Genomic DNA, 27,579 nt, shown 5'->3' with positions numbered 1-27,579 from the left:
ATGGGGACAAACAGAAACAGTTACACTCAAACATTGTCAGTTTTAATTCCTGTTCCCAGATGAAGACAAAATCTGATTGGTACCATGGCAACATGTTGCCTCAAGCATCAAATAGGTATTACTCGTATTCAGTCTCGCTCACAAATTCTCTTTATAAGTGTTAGGAGAGGTGTGATCTTCTCCTAGAACTCACTAAATTAAAAAAGGCTGAAGAGAATCTAATTAGTGTTTCCAGAAGTGCCTTTCTAGGGTCTGATAATGTCAGATTACAGTTTCATATTTTTTGCCTCCCATATCCCTGAGGTACAGGTGCAGCACATAAATGTCCTGGCAAGCATCAGGTAAGTAGAAAATTAAGGCAACACCAGGGCATGCAGGTACAATAAACTCATGAAGTTCTAGTGATTCTCTTTTGACTTCTGAATTTTCATATTGAGTTTTTCTCTCTTCCTTCTTTCCCACCCCCTTTCCTTCCTTCCTCCCTTGAAGGAAAAACACAGAGATATATTCCTAACTAATTCCCTGAATTATTTGAAGTGCTGCCTAGCTGGTAAGGTTGACGCCTTGGTTATACATGGACTGCTGCATGTTGAATGTACTGACACATCAGAGTTAAATATTCCCCATGGAAGAGGAAACTTCTTGAGTACCTGCCATATACCAGGTATGATACACGGCATTTGCCCTTCACATTGTCTCAACAAATTCTCACAGGTGCCTGCCCTATGAGGTAGGGCATACTTTCCCCACTCCTCTGATAAAGAAATAGATGCAGAGAGGTAAAGAAATGAGCCACAACTCAAAGTTTTTGGTCATGAGTCAAGATTCACAACAGCCTTTTAAAACTGAATTTTCTCATCATTATGCTCCTTGAGTGGACAGCATGCATTCCTCTTTCATTCTCTGGGTGGTGGTTGCGGGGGACAAGTGTCATTGCCATTAGGGATTGGTACTTTCAAATATTGTGTTACAGTTTGACAAGCAGTGTGTGTCTGTAATCGCAGGTACATTTGTATTTCTCTTTCTCTGTGTGTTGTGTGTGTGTGTATGTGTGTGTATGCACATGCTTGTACACATGTATATATTTTGGAGTGGGGGAGGGAGAGAGAGAAGAAAGAGAAGGGTGAGAAATGAAGAAATGGAAAGAAATATAATCACTCGCAATGATTCACTTATTAGACTAATGCTTTTCACTGAACCTGGACTGCCTCTAACATTAAGAAGATATGGCAAGAAAGGAAGTAAAAAGCATACAAATTGGTAGAGAAAACAATAAAACTATCTTTGTTCACATAAGAAATGATTATAGAAAATCTGAAAGAATCCACAAAAAATACTTACTCTTGGAACTAAGAGATTATAGAAAGGCAGCAAGATACCAGGTTAACATGCAAAAGTCAATTGTTTTCCTACATGTTAATAATGTTAACATGTTAATGTTAATAATGTTAATAATGAATAAGTGAAATTTGAATTTAAAAACACATACCATTTATATTAACATTCTCCAAAATGAAATACTTAGGTATAAGTCTAATAAAACATGTACAAAACCTATTTGAGAAAAACTACAAAACGCTGATGGAAAAAATCAAAGAATTTTTTAAAAAATGGAGAGATATTCCTTATTCATGGGTGGGAAGACTTAATACTGTCAAGATGTCAGTTCCTCCCATCTTGATCTATAAATTCAATGTAATCCCAATCAAAATCCCAGTAATTACTTTTGTGACAATTGATAAATCTTCTAAGCTTTACATATCAAGCAAAAGACCCAGAATAGCCAAAATGATGCTGGAGGAGAAGAACAAAGTTGGAGGAATGACACTACTCAACTTCAATACTTAGTATAAAGCTACAGTACTCAGTGTATGGTATTGGTAAAGACATGACAAATAGATTAAGAGAACAGAATAGAGTCCAGAAATATACCCACATAAATAACAGTCAACTGACCTTTGACAAAGAAGCAAAGGTAATAGAGAAAAGATAGCCTTTCCAACAGAATTTCCTGGAACTACCAGACATACATATGCAAAATGATAGATGAAAATACAGACTTTATAACCTTCACACAAATTAATTCAAAATGGATTGCAGACTTAAATCAAATGTGAAACTTTAAAACTCCTGGAAGATAACACAAGAGAAAATTTTTGGTGATGACTCTTGAGATGCAAAACCAAGGGCATGATCCATGAAAGAAACAATGGATGAGTTGGACTTCATTAAAATGAAAAGCCTGCAAAAAACATTATCAAGTGATCAAAATAATTCCAAAAGACAGATCTGAAAAAGGATAATATACAAAGGACTCTTAAAACTCAACAATAAGAAAATACAGCAACCCAAGTGAAAAATGAGCCAAAGACCTTAACAAATACCTCATCCAAGAAGAAGTACAGATGCCAATAAACATGAAAAGATGCTACACATCATATGTCATCAGGAAAATGTAAATTAAAACAGCAAGAATATACTACTACATGCTATTAGTTGACAACATTGACTGCTGGTGAGGATGTGGAGCAACAGGAACTCTCATTCATTGCAAAATGGTACAACCACCTGGAAGACAGTCTAGTGGCTTCTTATAAAACTAAGCTATAATGTAGCAACTCCACTCATTAGTATTTACCTAAAGGAATTGAAAAGTATGTCCACATACAAACCTGCATAGGAATGTTTATACAGCTTTATTTGTAATTGCCAAAATTTGAAAGCAATCAAGATATCCTTCAGTAGGTGACTCGATAAAACAAACAAACAAACAAACAAACAAACAACTATGGTATATTTAGGTAATAATATATTGCCCAGTGCAAGAAGAAATAATCTATCAAACCATGAAAAGATACCAAAAAAACCGTAAATACACATTACTAAGTGAAAGAAGCCATACACACTGTATGATTCCAACTATATGGAATACACACTGGGTACACACTGTATGATTCCAACTATATGACATGGAAAAGACAAAACTATGGGGACAGGAAAAAGATCATTATTTTCCAGGGGCTAAGAGGAGGAATGGATGAATATGGGGAGCACATAACATTTTTAGGGCAGTGAAAATACTCTGTATGAGTTTGTCAAGACAGACACATGTCCTTATACATTTGTCCAAAACCAACATATATAATATCAAGAGTGAACTCTAATGTATACTATGGACTTCGAGTGATAATGATGTGACAATGTCAGTTCATTCTTTGTAACAAATGTACCATTCTTGTGGGGAACATTGATAACAGAGGAGCCTAATGTGTCTGTGGGGACTGCAGATATAAGGGGAAATCTATACCTTCCTCTCATTTTTTGCTGTGAACATAAAACTTCTCCAAAAAATAAAATCTACTTAAAAATGAAGAAAATAGGGCCACCAACTTTAGGAAACCAATACTTTCCTAGGACTGAAGAAAATATCTGAAAGTGTTCAGATTAACACTTAGCATATAAATGCTAATGAGCTTTTGGGAAAAAGATTATTTTCAATGTCTAATAGGGTGAAGACCATGCACTTGGAAACTTTAAAGACACTGCACAACATTTTCTCCGCAAATATGTATTCTTTCAAAAAATCAAGGCTAAATGTACTTTGTGCTAAAAATATAGGTCAGTGGACAGATCAAAGCCTAAGTGGCATTTGCTGGAAGATTTCTGAGGTCTCAACCCTCTGGGACAACTGTGAGTTCAAGAGACAAGAACACAACAAATGCAATCAGCATGGGCTCTGGAGGGCATGTGTAACCTAAGGCCAGGCAGGGAACTCTGGGTTGGGAGGAAGGGGAGACCAAGTCAATATTTTACTTCAAGGTGAGGTAAAATGAGTTCAAATTGGTCTACATCCACTTAAAAGAGAAATAAAATGTGAGTTATGAAACCTCATTTCATAGCAAATTTAGAAACAGGCTGAGGGTGTTCTTCCCCTTTCCCATTTGAGGCAGGAAAGAAGGAAACGAGAGGATGGCACAGGTAGATAGCCAATCACCTTCATTGCACCAGCCAGGACGTTGAGGTTCTTTATGTTGTTTATTTGATCCTAACACAACATTGCAATTTAGATCATTAAATTTTTTTTCCGGTCAGAGATGCTAATGTTCAGTGTGGCTAAGTAACACACATACGGCTATAAGGTGAGTGAAAACATAAAATACCATTCCATGATGAAATTTCTCCATGTTGGGGTCCTTTATCAAAGGGATAGAACCTGGAATCCTGGATTCTGGTCATCTTTTCCTGTTACTGGTGGTGTCACCTTTGTCGACTCACAGTAAACTCTCTTAACTACCAGAGTAGGAGAGCAACAACTGGATTCAAGGAAGATTTTATTTTGATTCTGCTTCTCAAGTCTATTTTTTAGTGGTTTCTTCAACACAGTCTTATGTTTATGTCTCTATCCTGAAACTTGTGCTCCTAGCCACTTTTTATTCATTTTATTCTTCCCTTCCTAGTCTAGAAATCCCTCCCCTTGCTACCACTATTTCTTTTCTTCTAGTTCACATTCTTCTTCTTTTTTTTTCCCCCAACATTTTACTTATTATTTATTTGAGGGAGATAGAGCTAGAGTGAGAGAGAGAGAGAGTTAGCAAGCATGGGGAGGGGGGAGGGGTAGAGGGTGAAGGAGAAGCAGACTCCTTGCACAGCAGGGATCCTGATGCGGGACTCAATCCCAGAAGCCTGGAATCATGACCTGAGCTGAAAGAAGATGCTTAACTGACTGAGCCAGCCAGGTGTCCCTAATTCACGTTCTTCTTTCCTAAGGTTTGCACTGCTACATTCTGGGATATGTCACAGGGATGTCACAGTTGTCAAATCTAACTCTATGCAGTTCAGTTCTCATCTTGACTGGTCCCTCATGGACATTTGTTTTGAAATGGCTGCCTTAACTACATATCACTGTGCTCTTCTGATCTTCTCACATCTCTTATGTCCTTCTGTTCTACTGGCTGTCCTTCCATGCTAGACTCTTAATAGGTGATAACCCCAGGATCCTGTTCTTACCCTTTTCCTCCTCCACTGATCTCTCCCCAGGTAATCTCTTCTATTTTTACTGCCTTAAACTATCAGCTTAGTTCAAGTTGAAATATGTATAAAACCTTTCTCATCCTTTCCAGGTAGAGATGGTGACTCCCTTCTTTGGGTCTCCACTGTCCTCTGGGTCTGTTTTCATCATGGTGCATTTGACAACATTTACACTTAGTTGTTTGTATGTTGCTCATCATTACTAGCCTAGAAGCTCTTTAGGGGTAAATGGTTTTAGTGATCATTATTTGCCTAGTATCCAAATCAGTGTCTGTCATGGATGGACACTCAATGAATGTTTATTGAGTAAATGAATATAATAATTAATGAAGATTCCCTTAGGTCTTAATTAAGACACTGCAACCTATTGTTGAGAGATCTGTTGCTGGACCTTAGTAACAAAGAGTGGTTTTGAGGCTCCTTGAGCTTCAGGATCTTATGTTATTCCCTTCCCGTTTCCTGGGGTTGGCAGTGTGATTATACATATGTCTCATGCTCTGATTTCCACTTCAGGGCCCAGGAGATCTCCTAAGCATTCACAATAATTTCTCTCTCTCTCTCTCTCTGACTTTTTTTTTTTTTTTTTTTTTTAAGAGAAGGAGAGAGATAGTGGAGGTTAGGGGAGGAGGGAGAAAGAGAGAGAGAGAATCTCAAGCATGTTCCATGCCCTGTGCAGAACTCCTCAGTCTCACAACCTTGAGATCCCGACCTGTGCTGAAAATCAAGATTCTGATGCTTAACTGACTAAGCCACCCAGGCGCCCCTCATTTCACTTATTCTTTAAGATCCAATACTCCATCTTTCATGACATTTCTTAGAATTCTTGAATTTGAAATTAATGACTCCTTCTATGTTCACAAAACATTTCAAAAATGCAATTTATTTCAAGGGCACCTGGGTGGCTCAGTCAGTTGAATGCCTGACTCTTGATTTCAGCTCAGGTCATGATTTTGGGTTTATGAGATTAAGCCCCACATCAGGCTTAGCATAGAATCTACTTGAGATTCTCTCCCTCTCTCTCTGGTCCTCCTCCCAATCATGCACTCTCTCTCTCAAATAAATAATAATAAAATCATTTTAAAAATGCAATTTACTTCAAATGGTTTTTGTAGTTACTTTACTTTTTTCTATGTTGATTTTTTAAAATCTGTGATATTTACAGCCTGTGCATTTATTGACTCAGTCGTTTATTCTTAAAGCTTAGATCAAAAATATTTGTGCCCTATTTACATTATAGAAGCTATGTTTTACATTTCTTATGTTTGAATTTAATTTAGTGTTTTAGCTCACAAAAATCTGGAAGTTCTGGCTTCTGCTGAAGCCTACACACTGGGAACTCCTACGTTCCAACCCCATACTGAGAACTGGAGTGCCATAGACTTGTCTAAGTGTTTCAATTGATAATCTTATGAATGGTTAAAAAGTTTTGGAGTTTTGGAGTCTTGTTCATCTACCAGGCTCTCAGACTTTTCCTACAGCTGAGTGGAAAGCTTGGAAATTTAGGATCACAATGAAAGTGCTGACCAAACCTCAGGCAGGCAGCACTCTGCGGGCCCTATCCTTCTGCAATCAGTGGCTCATTGTGAGCTTTGAGGAGTAAGTCTCCCCATAGTTTTATAGGGAGGACCGTTTACATACCAATTGAATCAGTTGCTTCTTTTTCCTCCTGCTTGCATCTGGCTCTGACAGCATGCAGGGCTCTGGATCTCTCATACATACACAGTCCTATGCACGAATGGGACATTAAAAAAAAAAAAAAAGCCTTCCTTGCACCATTCAACTGGAAAAGATCATAGTTCTTTATCCTGCTGAGTCATCAAGAAAGTATTAATTTACATGTCTAAGATATGCTTTAAGAGTCAAATTCCAATCTGCTGAATACATGCAAAATGCATTTCTAGATTGGAATGCATGCTTTGGAATAGCAGAAGTTTGTACACAAAGAACAGGTTTCATCAGGAAAACTATTCAAGCCATTGTGGGAGCTTCCCTCATCTACCCACCCTGTCAGAATTGAGTCAGGAAATCTTGATTTTCAAACTTTCTGTGGCTTCCTAGAAAAGAAGAAGAAAAAAAAACTATTTGGGGAAATGCCATAGTAAGGCACTTGTGAATTTTGTATTAAGTTGACCTTGCCTTTTCCCTGTTCAGTCAGGGACTATTTTGACTATTCATAGTAGTCATTTTTAGTGTTTAGAAATAATTACAGTATGTTGATAGTCAGTGAGAGTAAATACATGCTCTGGGTTTGGGCTAAAGGTCAGGTAAATGGGAAATAAACATGGACTTCTGTGTCCTTGAAGGTGTGAAGTGTTGAAACACTACTGAAATTTTGGGGAGGTTGAAGGTTGGGAAAACAAAGCTGTGAGAAAGGCAAAGGAGCCAGGGTTTGGGGACACTATTCACAACAGAAGCCTTTTATTTATGGATGCCTCTTTGTTCTAACAGGGTTATAGCAACCACTTGCGCATCTCTCTGGGTATCTTCTCATACATGCACAATTATTATTACCTGTTGACCCCATCCATATCCCCGTTTGGGATACTATGCCTGAACATGCATACAAACTCACTCACGTCTCACGGGGAAGGAGAGAGGGAGAGAGAGGGAAGACTGAGTGGAAAAATACCAAGATTTGTGCTTGATTATTGGAGATAATTAAGTAGAACCTAAAAATAGTCAGGCCCTTATTTCATATTATGTTCAAAATGATTCAAATTCAAAACTATTCACAGCTGTGCTGGGCGCTGATATACCATACAGAGTTGATTTCAAGCACTTGAATCAATGATAAGCAAATGAAGCAACTCTTTTCTTCTAAGTATAACTTGGGGAGGTACCATGACTCAGAGGCTATTGAATGTGAAATAAAAAGATCGATAATATCATTACCCCCATGACTCTCATCATTTTTTCTGCCAATACTTTTCAATAGGGTGGAGCAATAGGGTCGACACGTCACGTCAGTTTTGTTAAGTCTCTCCCTACAAAGTAGGGATAGTCTTTAAAACTTTTTTGATAGTCTTTAAAACTCAACTTCTTGTTGTATCAGTTAAGCAGACTGGCAGTTTACTATTTTATTGATTTATCTATTAAGAATCCCAAGTAGTGAACAATGCAAAAACTCAGGCTGAAAAGTAAGAGATAGAGGAAAATAGGCTGTATTTCTTTAAAAGCATATATGCAAGGACTTACCCTGCTACTAGTAAGGATGAGAAATGAATCTTAATCCTGTGCTATAAATAACACCAACAATCCCACTGCTTTGAGGGGACTAGTATCACCAACATTACTGAACAGACAGGTATAGACAAAACCATTAGCCTCCCCGTTGTGGTTTTGTTCACATTTTAATTTTATTTTTTTTTAATAGAGTATGAAAACAATGTTAGATATTGTTTGTGACCCAGCTCAGAGGCCATTCTTTTCATGAAAATTTCCCTGATTCTTCCAATATTCTTTGATGTCTCTTTTGAACACAGACAGTAAGCATGGCAATTCTGCTTCCTCTGTATCATTCTCCATAAGAGATCATTCTGTGTCACCAAAGGGTCTTAACATGGCCACAAACAGAACGTAGAGTATAATAGAGTTAAAATGGCTTTTTGGTCTTTCTTTTCCAGTTGGCTGGATTCTTTGAGAGCCGGGGCTGTGCCATTTGTTTTTATATCAATCACACCTAGCACAGGCTCTGTCACAGAGCAGGCATTCATTCTTCATTTTATCCAACAAATGCCCATTGATTGCCTAATATGTGCCAAGTGTGGTAGTCCATGCTGCCAGGAAGGAAAGTGTAATAGCCTTTGAGTGCGGGCATCATTGCTAACCTTACCGTTGTTCTTGGCAGCCTCTACTGTGTTTGTCAGCACCTGGAAGGAAGGACATGCTGCCTTTTATTTATTGTTGTAAATATCCAACAGGTTTTGCACCAAATGCTATTGCATAAATTCCGTATGTTCATAAAGCCAAAAGAGATCACAACTGTCCAGTGTAGAGGCCTCTGCATAATTTTTGTATGGTTTAACTCTTAACAAATTTTCTTTGGTCAGATTTTTGTCATATATTTTGAGGAACTTGCGTCTGCTTTTCTTAAAATTTTGGTTCACATCCAAAGTCTCTGATGAAGCTGTTCTTAAAATTTTGCTTCAACAATGAAATGCTCCTGCCTAGATTTAATAAAGTTTAGAAAGATGGATACAATGAAGTAACAAGGGAAGAAATTAGGACACTTCTTGGAATTAAGCCCCTCACATTCAAACAGGCACTTTTAAGAGATCTTTCCTACATATCAAGAGATTTGCCTATTTCTCAGTCCTTGTCATGATCATTGTCCTCACTGACTTCCTGTGCTTATGAATCAGAAACTTGAGACCTTGCAGAATTCTTCTTAAGAAGTGTATTTTAAAATTGCCGCTTTGACATTACATACCAAAAGCCTTCAAACTCTGCCCTTAAATCCAGCAATTTCACTTTTACATATTTATCTTTAAGAAACAAATAAGGCTTTCTGCAAAGATTTAGTTCTTAATATAATTTGGTAAGTCATAATTTTAAAAACAGGGAATTAATAGAAAAGAGAAAGATAATCCATGTTAGTAAATTATGCACTTGTTAGAATCGAAGTAGAAACTATATACACATAATTATGAACATATGTTCATGGTCTGTTGCCACAAAAAGGAGTTATAAAATAGTATCCATATTTTAATTCTATTTTAATGAAATATATACTAAAATGTGAGAGAAGTCCATAAGAATAAGTAAAAACATATAATCACTAATTATTTCTCAGTGGCAGGATTTTTATAACTTCTGTCAGGAAGACAGTCTTGATTTTCTTTGTGTGTATTTGTGCTTTTCATTCTATCTTTAATAACAGATGCAATAGAGAGTTAAAAGGTAATATTTTAAAATTTTCAAATTTGTAGAAGTCTTAAAAATACAAGTATTTTAGGGCATCTTATATTATGTCTCTCGTTCATGTAAAATAGTACTATGATTTTCCGTGGAAACTTAACCAGCACTATATACTGCGTAGTCCCATTGAGAAACCAGTGAAAAATAAAGTAGATCTTGAGCATGGTAATTACATACTAAATTCTTCAGCTAACTACTTTTTGAGTGCTTTCTATTTTTCAGTCTCATCGCTACATTGCTTGTTCTCATGCAGCTTGCCCTCCAGTAGGGATGACAGAGAACAGTAATAACAACAATTCACGTGAGTGAATTAAATTTCAATTGGCTATGATGAAAAATAACCCAGAGTAAAGACGGAGGGAGAGAGAAAGTCTATTGGTGGGGAGGATGATGTGAGTTTTAGTAGTGATGCTTAAGTGTGGTCCTGAGTGAAGAGGGTGAGTGTGAAGACCTGAGAGAGTAAGAAGGCAGGGGAACAGCAAATGCCAACAGGGCATGTATAAGAATTAGTGGGTCAGTGCTTCTGGACTGAGTGAGTAGAGGAGGAGTAGAGAGGTGTGGAGGTACCAAACCAGGGCCCCTTGTCTTACACTCATTACAAAAATGTTGAGCTTGTTTTAATCGCAATAAAGAATCATCAGAGTTTTAAAGAGGGAAGTAACGTGATAAACAGATACAAAGGTCACTATGACTGCTGCATGGCAAATAGACCATGTGGAAGCAAAGATGAAGCAGGGACAGCAGTTCATTAGAAAAGTCTAGCATGGAGCACTGGGTGTGGTGAAAAAATAATGAATACTGTTTTTCTGAAAATAAATAAATTGAAAAAATTAAAAAAAAAGAAAAAAAGAAAAGTCTAGCTAGGTTGTAGCTTGGATGAGGGTGCAGTGGAGCTGGTGCATGGTGATAAGCTTTGAGGTGTATTTTGAGGGTGGAGCAGATAGAACTTGTTGATGGATGGGTAAAAGGTGTGAAGAAGAAGAGAAGAATCAATGATATTTTTTAGCTTGATCATTATTAGAAAATGCAAATGAAAAACACATTGAGATCCTGCTCATGGCTAGAATTAAGAAGACTAAGGAGGCTTAATTTTGGAGAAGATTTGGAGTAATCAACAAAAACACATTACTCTAGGAATGACTATGAATTGGTATGACCACTTTGGAAAATACTTTGGCATCATCTACTAAAGTTCAGTATGCCTGTACTCTATGACTCAGTGGTTTCACTCTTAGGTCTTAACCTAAGAGAAATATGTTTGTATGGGTAAAGGCATATAAAAACCATCCACAGTATCATAATTCATAATACCTCCAGATGGAGAACAAACCAGGCATCCATCAACAACAGTAGATCAGATAAGTAAACGGAGATTTATTGTTACAATGGATTATTTTAGAATGATGAAAATGAGTTACAGCTACACACATAATACTGAATGAAAAAAACCCAGAAACGCACAGAAGAACACCCATGCACAATAATGTATGATTCTATTTGTAGAAAGATAAAAAAACTGGAAAACCCATTTATCAGAAGAGTGATCCCACTGAGGGAGAATGGAGGAGATGCTGGTGTGGATGTGTGAAGCACAGAACTTCTGTGATTCTTCTCATGTTCTTCTCTTGGTAGTGGTTTCTTATGATGATTGTGTACTTTCCGGTATATGTTGTATACTTCAAAAATAATGTTTTAAAAATTATAAAACAAAAACAGATATAGAGAATAGGAAGTGAGGAAGAGGAGAGAAGGCAGACAAATCTTTCAAGGAGGTTGTGAAAGCAAGAAGTTATGATGGTAATAGGTGATAAGGGGCAATTTTTGTCTTTAATAAAGATGAAAGTGATTACAGGATGCTTGGTTATAGGTGCTGGTGACAATCCAGTAAAAGGAAGAGTTGATAATGCAGGAGAGGAAGAGAGGCTAATTTCACCAACTAGATGCTTGAGTAGGTGAGCAGGGATGGAATCTAGCACAGAGGAGGGGTGGACAGATAGGCTTGTGCACAGTTTATCCTTGTAAACAGAGGGACCCCAGGTAGACAGGCACAGAAATAGATATAGTTAGAATGGTAGAGCGATATAGTTAGAATAAAGCAGCTGGGTTGACTGCTTCTGTTTTCTGACTCAAATAAGAAGTGAGGCCAGCAGTTCAGAGTGCACGATGCAGAGCATTGTGAAGATGAGGATGCAGTGAGTTTGGGGGCCAGGACAGTGATTTTCAAGGAGAAATCAGGTAGGACTGCTAGACACTGCTGTGTGGCCACTTGAGCTTTAGGGGTCATACACTGAAGGAAGACATATCAATTGCCAAATTTGGCTGCTTGGATATCTTTCATATGACACAATCTCCATGATCTAAAGTCTGTGCATTTTTCCCATACAGTGGTCTCTCTGGCTTTCACAAGCTTGGTTAACATTTCTTAGCCAAAAGCAGGCATAAGTAACAAAGCAGCATGGGGAATGGGTTACCTCTTGCCTGAGAAATGGGCCTGGGCCTGTGGAGGTTTCCTCAACACCCTAACCAGCTGGTTTCCCAGTAAGTTCTGCTGAGAGGTAGCAATGTCAGCATGTTAGGAGGTAGGAGGAGAGGAAAGAAGACTTTTTTCTGGATCCCTCCTCAGATCAGCATCCTATTCTCACTGGCCTCTAAAGCTCCTGCTTCCTGTCCCCAGCTTCTTTTGGCTTGCAGCCACACAGTCTCACCATGTCCGAGGGCCTTGCTTTATCCTGGGGGTTCCCCAGGGCAGTCTCAGTAGCCCCTATGCCCTGCCCCTTTGTAACCCACACCGACCAGGCTATGCCATCCCCAGAGATCTGAGCATTTCTTCCTTCATTCCCCTAGCCCTAGGGAGTAGGGGAGAGCGTCTCCCTTTAATTAGGAATCTCTTAGTTTGATCACATCTGCTTTTTGTTCTTTCAGCATCCCAGTACCCATTGAAGTGGATCTCCTAATTTAAATCTCTTCTTTAGGAATATCTAACATGTTCTGCATTCCTGATGAGGGATGGCACTCTAATTGACATATCATCACAAAAAGAAAAAAAAAGACCTAATATTCAGAGATACAGTACTAAACCCCATGGAGTCATCCAAGGATGTTGGAAGCAGGTGCCTACAGCTGTTAGCTAGCCTTGAACAAAGGAAAACTGGTGGCTACAGAGATCCGGGTGTAGCCCACACGACCCACAGCCAATTCTAGGGACCACAAACTATTTCTGAGGACAAGGCAAGAGGTGACAAGAGAGGGGTCCTGACACTTTGATGCTGACTGGTTAGGAAATCACTGTCCTGTTCTGGTCTGATCCACTGTTCCTGAAACTGTCAGCACCAAATTCATAGAAACAGTTCCTTTTTCCACATTCTGATTTTATCAGTTCATGTGCTAGCTAATTAAACTAAGAGGTCACAAGAACAAGGCAGTTAAAATGAACAGCTTCAGAAGTCCGAAATGATTCCTGTGAAGTGTTTGACTCAACTAGAGAAGGCAATTGTGCCCATGGACTAAAAGTAACCTGTTTCGCATGGATATTCAATGGACTAAGGGCATCAGGAAGAACATTCTACAGAGAAGATGGGGTACTATTCGGAGAGGAGAGCTTTGGCTTATCAGACTTACGATGATGAGTCTCCTTCCTGGAGAGATGGTGAACCCTGACATTGAATGGAATGAGCGAAGGCAGAACTGATCAGAGATACACATGTCAGGTAGAGTGACAGGCTAGATGCCTGGGAAGGCCTTTTCCAACAGAGTCTGTGATTCAATCACAAGTACCATATAATGAACAATGGGCTCAAGCAGAGGCTCGGTGACCCCTCCATTGGGGAGGGTAAGCTAGATATGTTCTAAGGGTTCCTCTCATTTAAAGTACCCCATCTAGACAATGGAATACTCTAGAATACACCCAGATAAATTAGGTGTTTCTAAATATGTATTGTGATGTTGTTTATAATGTCACATTATAAACTTTTAATAAAAACATGAACTTTTTTTAGGACAAATTTTGCAGAGCTTCACACACCATCATGCACATAATAGACATTCGATAAATGTGTTAATTAATGAAAAAAAATAGCAACTGCAAAGTAGACAGATCTAAAGGGATGTGGGACACAGTCCCACTCACAGGCTGGCACTGTTGCCTTGAAGAATCCCAGAGGTGGAGCCATGCAGAGGCAGGTATCTGGCAGAGGCACATGCAGAGACAGGTATCTGGCAGAGGAGGAAGGCCCTGATCCTGACCTGAACCTTCTTCTCTGACCTGAACCATGTAAACCACTGGGGTGTGACTCTACCTGTTTGACCCTGAGGGTGAGTGACTGGACATCCCATGTTTTAGGTCTTGAAAGTCCTCATCAGGTCATGACAAATGAGGTGTTTTTCTCACTTTGGGGACGTCTTAGTTCCCTGAGTTTTCTGGGCACAGTACCAGATGTTTGAGGACCGCCCCTTTACTTGTGACTTTCCCAGGGGTCTCATGGGAAGCAAGACAGGAAAAGAATAATTTAAAAAACTTCTCCCAGCCTGCTTTTTTCTCTTCTTTTCATGAAGTATTCAGGATAAACTGTTGGCAAAAGGGGCAGCATGTGGGGTTTGGGATCTGAAAAATCAGAATCGAAGTAGGAGTTGGTGTTTTTCTTGCTCAACAAAGCTGTCCTGGACACATGGCCTATGGGGAAGGCATTTGTTTGTCATTCACTCTGCACATCACAGCTAAGTACATGTCAAGTGTAAAATGAGATTTTCTAGTAATGACAAGTAAATGTGGAAATTGGAAATGAAGAACTGAAGGCCGCTGAAAAAAGTGGAAACATTTGGGTTCATAGATTGACATCCAACTTATATCTCACAAAGGCCTGATTCCTTCTGGTTTACCAAGATGTTTCCTTATGAGATATCAGTGTTCCTTCATGATGGTTTCACTGGTGGGCATGCACACCTGGCTGCCAGACCCATGTGTCAGCCTGGGCTGTGGCTTACACACACACACACACACACACACACACACACAGATAAACACACACACTGGAAAGGATAAATACATGGTGTGCCATAATCCTGCACAGCATTCTCTGGGCTGCTCCATGGAGCATGGATCCAGGCTCTGAGCAATGCTATATCACTTGGGATGGCCTGTGGACTCTTATTTGTACATGCATCAATATCTTCTCCACCACCTCGGGAGGCTACACAACCAAAACCAAGTATTCAGAGAATCACACTCATAAAACTCAAAATGACTTAGAGACTCTCCAGGTGCAGCTTCTTTACTTTACATCCAAAAGGCCAGGTAGGGTGATTTCTTTCCACAGAAGGTAGGCAGTCAACTGCTTACCTTTCCCTGTACCATTTAGTTATAATCCAAGGCCCAGGATGGGCTTGAAAACAAGACAGGCAGGCCTCGGACCACATCTTAACATCTTTTTAAAAAGATATACATATTCTTTTTTGAAAGATTTTTATTTATTTATTTGACAGAGAGAGAGAGAGAGAGAGAGAGATCACAAGTAGGCAGAGAAGCAGGCAGAGGGTGGGGGAAGTAGGCCCCCTGTTGAGCAGAGAGCCCGATGTGATGTAGTGCTCCATCCCAGGATCCTGGGATCTCCACCCAAGCAGAAGGCAGAGGCTTAACCCACTGAGCCACCCAGGCGCTCCTACATCTGAGCATCTTTAACACCAAAAACATTGTCCTCAAATTAAGATGAACAGCTGCACCATTGCCCATCTTGGTTTACCAACCAGTCTCCCTCCCTCTCTCTCTCTCCATCCCTCTTTCTTTCCTTCCTTCCTGCATTTCTCTCTCCCTCTTTCTCTCTCTTTCTGTATGTCTCTTCTTCTTCTGGCAGGGATGTAGAATTGGATTGGAAAAGCATAATGAAGTGTATACTGGTAACTTCTGCACTATCTGTCACCTTAGCTAAGCATGTACAATTGGGCCCTCTTGAGTGTTTCTTAACTTCAGAGACAGATTTTCACAGGAAAACTCCAGATCCAATGAAGGGCAGCCGTTGTGTCTAAGGTAATAACATGGAGTGAAAAGACTGGATGTTCTTCTTCAAGTTTCTGCTTATTCTGATTTCTGGTCTCAGGGCAGGAGCCAAATTGTCCTTCCTGGGATAGTGCCAGCTGAGAAACTATGACACTTTACTTGCATGGTTCACCATGGAGCCTGCCAGCCTCATCCGATGAGGCACCTCTGACTTAATTATTCAATAAGTAAGGAATGCTGAGAAAGGATTTTCGTAGCTAACAGTGTTTTAAGGTGATGCCAACTTTATAAGGAAAATGCAATTTTTAAACATCTATTTTAAAATGTCACATCTCTTTGATTTTCTTATTGGTTTTTAAAAGAGTGTCCTTCAGAGAGTAATAGATGGTTGAAATTGGGAGAAAAAGGCATTATTGTTTCAATCTTAAAAACCAATAATTCTAGAGAGGCATATACAAGAATTACAGGCAGACTTAGGACCACTCTTTACCTGCTAAATAGGAATATTTTACAGATTTTAATTCAGAGCTATTTGCAAATACTTCAGAGGGTTCATGCCATTGATTATTTGCATCTATTGGAGAAAGTTTTTTTTTAATATATAAATCCCAAGAATCTTTTTTTTTAAAGATTTTATTTATTTATTTGACAGAAATCACAAGTAGGCAGAGAGGCAGGCAGAGAGAGAGGGGGAAGCAGGCTCCCCGCTGAGAAGGGAGCCTGATGTGGGGCTCGATCTCAGGACCCCGGGATCATGATCTGAGCTGAAGGCAGAGGCTTTAACCCACTGAGCCACCCAGGCGCCCCAATCCCAAGAATCTTTACCATAAATGTATATGAAAATATATGTCAGACTAACTTCTATCACTTTTATTTTTCTTCTCCTAGAAGGGAACATCTCTGTTCCTGTAATTTATTCACAACATTTAATTTATAAGCTTGTTCATTTTAAGTGGGATCACCTGTCAGTGGAAGGTTGAATTTGGAAGCTCACTCTGAAGAGAGGTTTCTCCGCAAAATGCAAACTGATTTAGTGTTTCCTGGGCTCATCTGCATTTGCTGCAGGTTTTGTGGTTGTTTTTTGTTGTCATGTATTTTCCACTGCTTGGTCTTTTGACATAACTTTCTGCCCACTTCCCTTGTTAAAAAATGGCAACACCAAGACCCACCCAGAAGACTAATTCCTCATCCTGCACTCAGTGACTTGCATTGGTCCTAGTGAACTTTGAGTCAGCCTGTCTTTTGACCACCTTGGGAGTGTTACAGAACACATTTCCCTACGGCTTTCTAATTTTGACAGCATGGCTTGCCTTGGCCAAGGACAAGGAGGAGGTCTGGCTCCCATAGGAAGCCTCATGCAAATGTGAGCCCAACAGATAAGCTGGGGACACCAGGTGTCAGTGAAGAGCCACAACTCTGTGAAATAGAAATTTTGATTCCTAGACTTAGAATGAATAATCTGAGAAAAAGTAAGGATTGATTTCTATTTCTTTTTCTATAAAACTATATAAAACTCTCCAACCGAAGTGATCTCATTTTCTTAGGCCCTCTCTCGCCTTTCTTGCTCTATGTCCACCATCTTTAGAATAAAAACTTCCTTATGATTTTCTGAATCTTTTAGAAAACCAGGAGGTACCCTGAGTAATCTTGGGTCACAAGAAGGCAGCTTGCAACTCTCCACATTTGTGCCTGGGTTTTCCTTTTGTGTAATTACTATTATTATTTTTAAGATTTTATTTATATATTTGAGACAAAGAGAAAGAGCACAAGTGGGGAGAAGGATCAGAGGGAGAGGGAGAGGCCGACTCCCCACTGAACAGAGAAGGCCTTGATCTCAAGACCCTGAGATCATGACCTGAGCTATAAGCAGACGCTTAACCAACTGAGGCACCCAAGTTTCCCTCCTCTTGCATACTTATGCTAAGAGGCGGCCAAGTTGTTCTGGAGATAAGTACCAGATTCTTTGATAGAGATTTAGTTTGATGCTGCCTCCAAATTTGTGTCCTCATTTACAGACCATTTCCTAATACATATCTCTGGCCCTGTAATGCTGGTTACTGGGCATTCACTGATGCAAAGATGGAACAGAGCTCCAAGGAGTTTGGAGATCATCTAGTTTCCTTGGTGACCTTTACATTTGAGAAGTGGGGGCCCAGAGACATTAAATGACCTGCACAAGGTCTCACAGCAAGGAAGTGAGTGACCAAAGCCAGATCCTCCCTCTGTAGCCTGTGGTCTTTCACCACTAAAGACAGACATCTGCAGCTAATTTATACATCTTGTTTTCTCCAGGCTTTACTCATCTGTTTCTGTGCTAACACACCACTTTCTCTTTCTTCCAATTTGCTTTCTAGCATTTGTGAATCACACACTATAGATCTCTTTGATCCTTTTCTCAAACTCCTTGGACCAAAGCTATTCTAGTGCAGAGCCAGGATTGGCCAGACATTCACAAAGAAACGGGCCCCTGGCTACCAGTACCCGCTCAATTTTTCTTTTCCTCGAATATGCCCCCCACCTCTCTAATTAATGTGCTCAGTCTAAACTAATGTGCTATTTGCTATAAAATGTTATAAGGACACTGTAGAGATTCCTGGACCAACTAGATCAAATCTCAAGTTAGAGCATGGCCCAGAATGGGACACCGACATGCATGCACATAGGGAAAGACACAGCCAAGGCTCTAAATGAGATCAAAACAAAATGAGCATGTTATAATATGTTAACTGATTCACAAAATCTATTTAGTTATAGGATAGACAAATTGCCAGGAAACTGCTTATTTAGAACATGGCTATCCATCCACCCATTCATTCACCTCTGCACCCACTGGTCTGTCTGATCTTCTTGCTGCTAGAAAAGATTTGAATAGCAGAGCCTAAGGAAACATCTGGGTAGATAAGCGACAGTCTAACTGATGAGGTTATCAAACAAGACAGCGAAACACAAAAATATTAATCTGAAAATATTCGTTATGTAAAACTTAGTAGTACATAAACAATGTATTATTAAATATTGACATTTTTTCTTCTATGACTTTAAAACCAATATTGTAGTAAGCTACCATTTCCTTTTAATATCTCTCTGTTTCTTAATGTCAGAAGGAAATGATAGAGATTACCCTCATATTCAAATATGTGTACGAATATTATTAGAAAGAGAGAGAACTAGGATTTTTTTTTCAAGGTTTTTGAAAGTACTCTATCACACAAGCCAGAAAAACCCGGTTGCCTCTATTTTCATTCTGACCAAACGCAAAATCATCGAAATATTTTTCCTACTCAGATAGCAGCTTGAAAGCAAAAAATAAAATAACATAAAATAAAATAAAATAAAAATTGTCTCTGCAAATTAGTTTTCACAAGTAATCGTGAAGAAGAAAATATTCATCATTCACAAATTCTCATGTCAAAGAGCGGACACAGAATAGGGACCACCATGGTCTCGGTCAATAAAGGGCATTAGCACAGTTTTTGGATTGCGACACAAACAGCCAGTCTCCCCAGAGTCAGAAACCAAATTGCAAGCCCTTACCTTGGAGGGCTTGTAAGCTATGAGTCTGTACGATAATGCAGAGCTGCAGGACCAGCTGTGGCGCACTTTCCAGAAAGGTGGCTAGCAAGTGCAGCATACTCACATCTGCATACTCATACACCATTTTCCAGTAAAACCTCCACCGGTCATTCTCCCCACTCTGTCGACTTCGAATGCCTAAGTAGATGGTGTGGAAATATCTAGAAAGAAAACATGGAGGAGAAGAAAGAAATGAGTGATCATTTATAATTCAAACACCAAGGCCGCTTTTCTTTTCTGCAAGCCACTATACACAAGCACCCAAGAAACAGTTGCTTTAGCGACTTATGCATGTAAGACCCAAAGAGAACGGCTTAGCAAGTACCCTTTTTCTCAAATGTGCGCTTTGAGAAGTCCTTGCAATCTTCAGCTTCGTTAAAGGCAATCCACTGACCTGAAATATCAAGAGTGAGGTGAAATGTGTCAGAAACTCAGGTATTGGCGCACCTGGGTGGCTCAGTGGGTTAAGCCTCTGCCTTCAGCTCAGCTCATGATCTCAGGGTCCTGGGATCGAGTCCCACGTCCGGCTCTCTGCTTGGCAGGGAGCCTGCTTCATCCTCTCTCTGCCTGCCTCTCTGCCTACTTGTGATCACTCTTTCTCTCTGTCAAATAAATAAATAAAACCTTTAAAAAAAAAAAAAGAAACTCAGGTATAGAAGGGATTTGCCACTTCAACAATCTACACACGCCCTTTCTGTTCAGTTTCTTTATGTGCTCAGTGGTACTCAGGAGATGGATTTCTCTTAGGGCGCAATGCAAGTCTAAAGTATTAGAGTGCATGTGCTTTTAAACACTCTTGATGTCTTCTAAAAACTGTTTTATTATTAAAAATTTCAAACATATACAAAAAGAGAAAAAATAGTGTATTGAGTTCACTATATGCATCAACCAAATTAATTATTGATACATGTATGCACAATACATACATTATTTTTTATTTATACCTTCACTTACTCACTGCCACCAGATAATCTTTGTTTTTAAAGATTTTATTTTATTTATTTGACAGAGAGATCACAAGTAGGCAGTGCAGCAGGCAGAGAAAGAGGTGTAAGCAGGCTCCCCGCTGAGCAGAGAGCCTGATGCAGGGTCTGAGCCCAGGACCCTGAGATCACGACCCAAGCTGAAGGCAGAGGCCTAACCCCCTGAGCCACCCAGGTGCCCCCCCACCAGATAATCTTGAAGCAAATCCTAAGCATCATGTTATTTCATCTGAAAGTATTTTATTTAAAATAATTGACAAACATAAATGCAATACCATTATAACATTACAAATAAGTATAATTTAATATTATAAAAAATACCCAGTTTTCATATTTTCCTGATTATCTTATTTTCTTTAGAGTTTATTTGAAATACTTTCCAAACAAGACCTATATGTGATGATTATTTGATATGTATCTTAAGTCTCTTTTACACACCATTATTCCTCTTTCTTTTTTTTTTTTCCATTTCCCACCTATTTCTCACTGTCTTGGTTTTGATGATTGCATACATGTGGTATGGTTACATTTGTCCTTTCTGTTTTCTTCAGTTAGTGTTGGTCAGATTCAAGTTTTTTTCTTTTCTTTAATTTATTTATTTGACAGCAAGAGACACAGAGAGAGAGGGAACAGAAGCAGAGGGAGTGGAAGAGGGAGAAACAGACTTCCCCATGAGCAGAGAGCTGATGTAGGGCTCGATCCCAGGACCTTGGAATCATGACCTGAGCCAAAGGCAGATGCTTAGCAACTGAGCCACCCAGGCTGCCCCAGATTCAAATTAGATCATTTTTAGGTGATGTTGAGTACTTTCTTGAGGAGATCCTAATATTCTCCTATATGATGTCATCATCCACTAATGATCATTTCCTAGATCCATTCATTCATTAGTGGTTGTGAAATGGTGATATTCTGAGTCTACCACCCTTTAAAAATTTTTCAAAGTTTTTGTTTAAATTTCAGTTAGCAAACCTACAGTGTAATATTAGTTTCAGGTGTACAACACAGTGATTCAACAATTCCATACAATACCCAGTGCTCATCACGACAAGGGCACTCCTTAATCCCCATCACCTATTTAGTCCCTCTCCCCACCCACCTGCCCCATGGTAACCATCAGTTTGTTTTCTATAGTTGAGAGTCTGTTTCTTGGTTTGTTCCTCTCTTTTTTTCCTTTGCTCCTTTGCTCTGTTTCTTAAATTCCACATATGAGTGAAATCATGTGGTTTCTATCTTTCCATGATTGACTTTTTTTTTCTTAATGTAATACTTTCTAGCTCCATCCACATTGTTGCAAATGGCAAGATTTCATTCTTTTTTATGGCTGAGTAATATTCGTGTGTGTGTGTGTGCAAATGATATATATATATATATATATACTTATCACATCTCCTTTATCCATTCATCAGTCGACGGACACTTTGGTTGCTTCCGTAATTTGGCTAGTGTAGATAATGGTGCTATAAATATGTACATGTATGCCTTTGAATTAGTAGTTTTGCATTCTTGGGTAAATACCTAATAGTGCAATTGCTGGATCATAGGATAGTTCTATTTTAGCTTTTTGAGGAAGCTCTATTCTGTTTTCCAGAGTGGCAGCACCAGTTTTGCATTCCCAACAATAGTGGAAGAAGTTTCCCATTCTCTGCATCCTTGCCAACACCTGTTGATTCTTGCAGATTTTAGCCATTTTCTGTGAGTTTATAGTTTAGATTTTCATTTCCCTGATGATGAGTGATGTTGAGCATTGTTTCATGTGTCTCTTGGGCATCTCTTTGTCTTCTTTGGAAAAATGTTTATTCATGCCCTCTGCCCATTTTTAATTGGATTATTTGGTTTTTGGGTGCTGACTTTTTTAAGTTCTTTATATATTTTGGATACTAACCCTTAATCAGATATATCATTTGCAAATATCTTCTCCCATTCCATAGGTTGCCCTTTAGTTTTGTTGATGGTTTCCTTCACTGTGTGAAAGCTTTTTATCTTGATGAAGTCACCATAGTTTGTTTTTGCTTTTGTTTCCCTTGCCTCAGGAGACATATCTAGAAAGAAGTTGATATGGTTGATGTCAGAGACATTACTGCCTGTGTTCTCCTCTAGGATTTTTATTGTTTCATCCCTCATACTTAGACTTTAATCCATTTTGAATTTATTTTTGTGTATGGTGTAAGAAAATGGTCCAGTTTCATTCTTTTGAATGTTGCTGTCCAGTTTTCCCAACACCATTTATTGAAGAAACTCTTTTTCCCATTGGATAGTCTTCCCTGTTTTGACCATATAGTTGTGCATTTATCTGTGGGTTTTCTTTTATTGTGTTCCATTGATCTATGTGTCTCTTTTTATGACAGTACCATACTGTTTTTATTACTAAAGCTTTGTAATATAATTTGAAGTCCAGAATTGTGTTGCCTTCAGCTTTCTGTTTCTTTTTCAAGGTTGCTTTGAAATAAAGCTACTCATATTACTTTTGTTGTTGTTGTTGTTGTTGTTGGCTGTTATGTCAATGACTCTGCAGTATGTTTGGTGGTCTGAAGCTTATTCTCTAGTAGATCCACTAAGAAAAGGTGCATTGGAACAATATTCTTAGAATTCTTGCATATTTATAACAGCATGCGGTTACCAATCTTGACTTGCATGGGGATAAGTTTTCATCTACTAAGAGGACCCTGAAGTCGCACAATTTTTTATGAAAATTGGTGCCCATTTCTAGAACTTAACCACCAGATGTAAAGGTTTTGTGATACCAAGATGAGAGGATGAAAAAAGCAGAATATCTGGGGAAATCTTTGCATTGGAGAGTCAGGTTGGATGGCTGTAAATCCATGCATATTCCATATAAAATTGAAGATCTGCAATTTATTTATTTTAGTCTATTAAATCTATTATTTCATTGCTTACTAGCATAAAGTTTTGTCATGGAAGTTTGATAAAAATCTAATATTCTTTCTCTTGTGAAGAACTTGAATTTTTGTTTAGATGTCTCAGGAATATTTGGTTCTTTTTGAAGACCTATGGTTTTCTTAGGATATATCTTGATATGGGCTGTTCTGCATCAAGTTTCCCTTTATTATGTAGTTTCAAGTTTCAATATGTTGTTTCAAGCCTTCTTTATTTATAGTATTGAGTATTGTTGTTGTTGTTGTTCCACTACTTTGGTATTCTTCTTTGAGGACTCCTATTCTTTTAAGTTGCTCCTTCTTTATCTTCTGTATTAATCAATTTCCCTGAATGCTTTTGATCTTAAATAGCTTACTGATGTAATTTTTTCCCTTCCTTTCTACTTTCTATTTATCTTCAAGCTATGGTATTTGAGGGTCATCACAGTCCTACTAGTAGAATTTTCATTTCTGAGCTTCTTTTAAAAAAATTAGAATTCTATATTGGGTTATATCATCTTTCTTGTCAAATCTTACTTTTTTCTATACATTTCTTTTAAATTTTTTCTAATTCTAATTTTTACTATTCTTTCATAACTTTTTAATTCTCCTAATTTCTTTCAACTCATTTTGAAATATTTGTTTATGGTTTTTATCTGTTTTCTATGTATTTTCTTGGTATGGTTTCATTATCTGTAAGAACATCGTCATTTTTTTTCTTTTTTTTTTTTTAAGATTTTATTTTATTTGAGAGAGAGAGAGAGAGAGCATGAGAGGAGAGAGGTCAGCAGGAGAAGCAGACTCCCTGCCAAACAGGGAGCCCTATCTGGGACTCGATCCCGGGACTCCAGGATCATGACCAGAGCTGAAGGCAGTTGTCCAACAAGCTGAGCCACCCAGGTGCCCCCATCATTATTTTTTCTATTCTCTTTTCCTTATAATAGTTTTGATTTTTTTCTCATTGCTGAGTTTAAAAATGAGTTAGTTTAGTTTTTATATAGTTTTAGGAGGTGTAAGGGGGCCAGGATGGTGTAGCTGTTGTCATAGCTCCAGAGGTCATTCCTCTTTTATTCTCATGAGTGACAAAAAAGAATATCACTTGTCAATTTTCTGACATCGGCTGCCTCTGTTCTCCTGCCCCTTTCTTTGAAGTTGGACCTTCTCCTTTATTTCTCATGGCTGTCCTTGTCCTGCTCAAGTTGGAGTCTATTCCCAGCAGATTCTCTTCAATGTAGAGCCTTGTTTTGGAAGGGTCTTCAGTCTGTGTGTAATGAGACTGCTCCAAAAGCTTCAGATGTTATTTCATTACAGTCCCTGTGGACTCACACTTGCATTGGATCATTGAGAACACATTTCTAGGTCCTTCTCCTAGAAGGCACAATGCACTTTCCAGTGATTGGCTGTTGGGAATTTGTAGTTTTTTTCTATTCTCAAGTCCTTCCCTCATAGTTGCCAACATCACAAGGCTCTTAAGAGCTGTCCCTCATTTGTTCCTTGGTAATTAGGGGATATCTCAGCACTGAGTTTTATTTGCAGGTATTGTTCATGATCCTTCAATTTTGCTCTATTTTAATGGGATCATTTTGGTAGGTTCAAAAACTATGCTGCCACTGCCACTGTATTTACAGAACAGGAGCATTTTAGAACAAAACAAAACAAAAACAGATTAATCATTCCCTTGGGTCTCAGATTGCGCTCTGTCAATTATAAGATGAAATTTTTAGAGTGCTGTTTACAGGAACTTTTATGAACAGATCACTGTGTTCTCACCACTCCACTGCTGCAGCTTGCGATCACCCCAGAGCAAACTGCTGGCACATCCTTTCTTAGACTTCCATACATTTTCATAAGCACCTTTTTTTCTTGGAATATCTTTTCTGCTTCTTTGACTGGAAACTCATTTTTGAACTGACAGTATCTGTTCAGTCACTATCAATAATCACTCCCTCTTTCCATGCTCTCCCGGTTTGTATTACTTTGCTAGAACAAAGTATGACAAACTGGTAGCCTAAATATCAGAAATGTATTGTCTCCCAGTTCTGGAGGCTAGAAATCCATGATCAAACTGTTGGAAGGTTTGGTTCCTTCTGAGGCTGTGAAGGAGACTCTGTAACATGACTTTCCCTTAGTTTCTGGTAGTTTGCTGGCACTCTGTGATATTCCTTTGATTGTGGATGCATCACCCTGCTCTCTGCTTTCATCTGTGCATGGTGTTCTCCATGTCTGTGTGTCTGAGTCCAAATTTCTTCTTTTCATAAACACACAGACATATTGATTTAGGACCCACCTTAATGACCTCATCTTAACTTGATCATCGGCAAAGACCTTATGTTTTTAAATAAGACTATATTCACAGGTACAGGGTGTTAGGAATTCAACATCTTTTAGGGGGACACAATTCAACTAGTAGCACTCTTCTATTGATATTTGATCTTGTTTACCCTATGACCTCACCTCCCCTGTTCCAAATCTGCTTGTTCTGCCCTACTGAGATCCAAACCTGTATGTCCATCTTCTTTCTTGTATGCCTACATACTTTCCAGATTTCCAACAGGCATAAAAAAACCAATAAATTTAAAATGTCTTATTATCTTTTCTTCTAAATTTGTCCCACCATATACATAGTGATCTACACAGCCATACATGAGTAATCCAAGCTAAAAGCCTAGCAAGCATGTGAGGCTCCTATCCCTCATTCCTTTACCCCTTTCATTTGATAATAGACTATGTTCTGGAACTTTATCTCCTTAATACATTTTCTCCTCTGTTTTCTAAAGTCTGATTCTCTGGATTTCTATTTCTGTTCTGTAACCTACTACAGTATGACTTTAGCCTTGACTTCTCTCTGCCTTAGCTTTCCATTTCTAAAGGGAGATGAGAACAGTACCAATTGCATAGGCTGATTTGAGAATTAAATGAAGTAAAAGTAAAGGACCTAGCACAGAGCCCAATAAATAACAGGCATTCAATAAAAGTCAGTTCTTACTATTAATCAACTTTGAATTCTCTAATGGACCCTTCCCAGTGCTTCTGGATATATAAATTGAATCTAATTTCTCCATCTTAAAAACCTTAGTGACTCCCCATTGCTTAGAAGATATACAGTAAACTCAAGCAATGAAATACAGACATTTAAGGCTTTGAATGTATCCTTTCTAACCTAACTTTTACCCTCTGAACCCTCCTGCCCCCTTCCATCTTACGTCCTGTGTCTTGCCATATTGAAGTACTTGCTGTTCTTTGGCTATGATTTCAGACCTCAATTTGTTCCTGTGGTTCTCTTGTGTGGAAAGCCTCTTTCTACCCTAACATCCTGGAATTTCTACTATTTTATGACTCAAATCCTTCACCTTCTGTTACCAACCAGGGAGAACTGGCCATATCATTGTTTGTACCCAAACTATTTTTATTTAGGTTTTGACCAGAAAAAGTTAATATTATTTTTGTATTCATTCATTTGTGAATTCATATCCCTAAATATAAACCTCTGGAGAGAAAAGAATGTCACTGTCTTTGTGCCCCTATATCAAGCTCAGTTTCTTGTGATTCATAGGCACTCACTGAATTCATGTCATTTTATTCATTCAATGAGTATGTATTGAACACATGCAATGTTTGCAATGCTGTGTTTTTCTGTAAGGGGGATGGAAGCTGCTGTAGTTTTGAGCAAAAGGGTGAGAAATCTGATTTGTATTTTAGCAAAATTGGTTATTGTATGAAATGTAGGGGGCAGGAGGGCAAGGGGGTAGATAGGGAGATTAGCTGGAAGACTATTGCAATATTCTGGATAAGAGAAGATGCTGACATTGACTAAGACTGCCAGAGCTATTGGTGGTAAAAAGGCATCAAAACTGGATAATTGTGAAGACAGCAATGACAGCCTTTGCCTTTTGAGTGAACAAATTAATTATTTTAATGTTCAACTTCCTTGCAACTATCACAGAAGTTTAAAATCCAGGACCCCCATGACATCAAAAAAGGCACTAAGCTTCCACCTGAGGAGGAGATTACGTATACTCTAAGTTCTCCAGCCACAGGCTAAAAAGCTACAAATGGATCTCCCAGGTCTGTGGTCCACGGGGACTTGAACTCTTGTGGTGCAATACTTGTTTCTGGAGCACAGGGAGCTCATAGTTAACCTGATGATAGTGGTAGGTTTGTTCCTAAGGAATACAACAAAAAAAGCATCTGGCATTACGGAGTTTGTTTACTAGAA

The 27,579-nt window shown here is 38.7% G+C and overlaps 1 protein-coding gene across 3 annotated transcripts in view; it reads right to left on the bottom strand.

Moving 5' to 3' along the window:
- XKR4 (XK related 4) overlaps positions 1 to 27,579 on the bottom strand; it is a 439,957-nt gene that overhangs the window by 157,407 nt on the left and 254,971 nt on the right. For all 3 annotated transcript variants that reach the window (XR_004279661.1, XR_004279662.1, XM_032316495.1), the window contains exon 2: positions 19,469 to 19,668. Coding sequence is in view for 1 of the 3 variants with exons in the window: in XM_032316495.1 (XP_032172386.1) it covers positions 19,469 to 19,668 (200 nt within the window). In the remaining 2 variants the exon portion in view is untranslated. The remainder of the gene's footprint in view (positions 1 to 19,468; positions 19,669 to 27,579) is intronic.

The sequence above is a fragment of the Mustela erminea genome, chromosome 16 (genome assembly GCF_009829155.1).
Source record: "Mustela erminea isolate mMusErm1 chromosome 16, mMusErm1.Pri, whole genome shotgun sequence".
Classification (NCBI taxonomy): Eukaryota; Metazoa; Chordata; class Mammalia; order Carnivora; family Mustelidae; genus Mustela; species Mustela erminea.
Note: the sequence above shows the minus strand (reverse complement) of the source record. Positions and strands in the feature narration are given on the sequence as shown.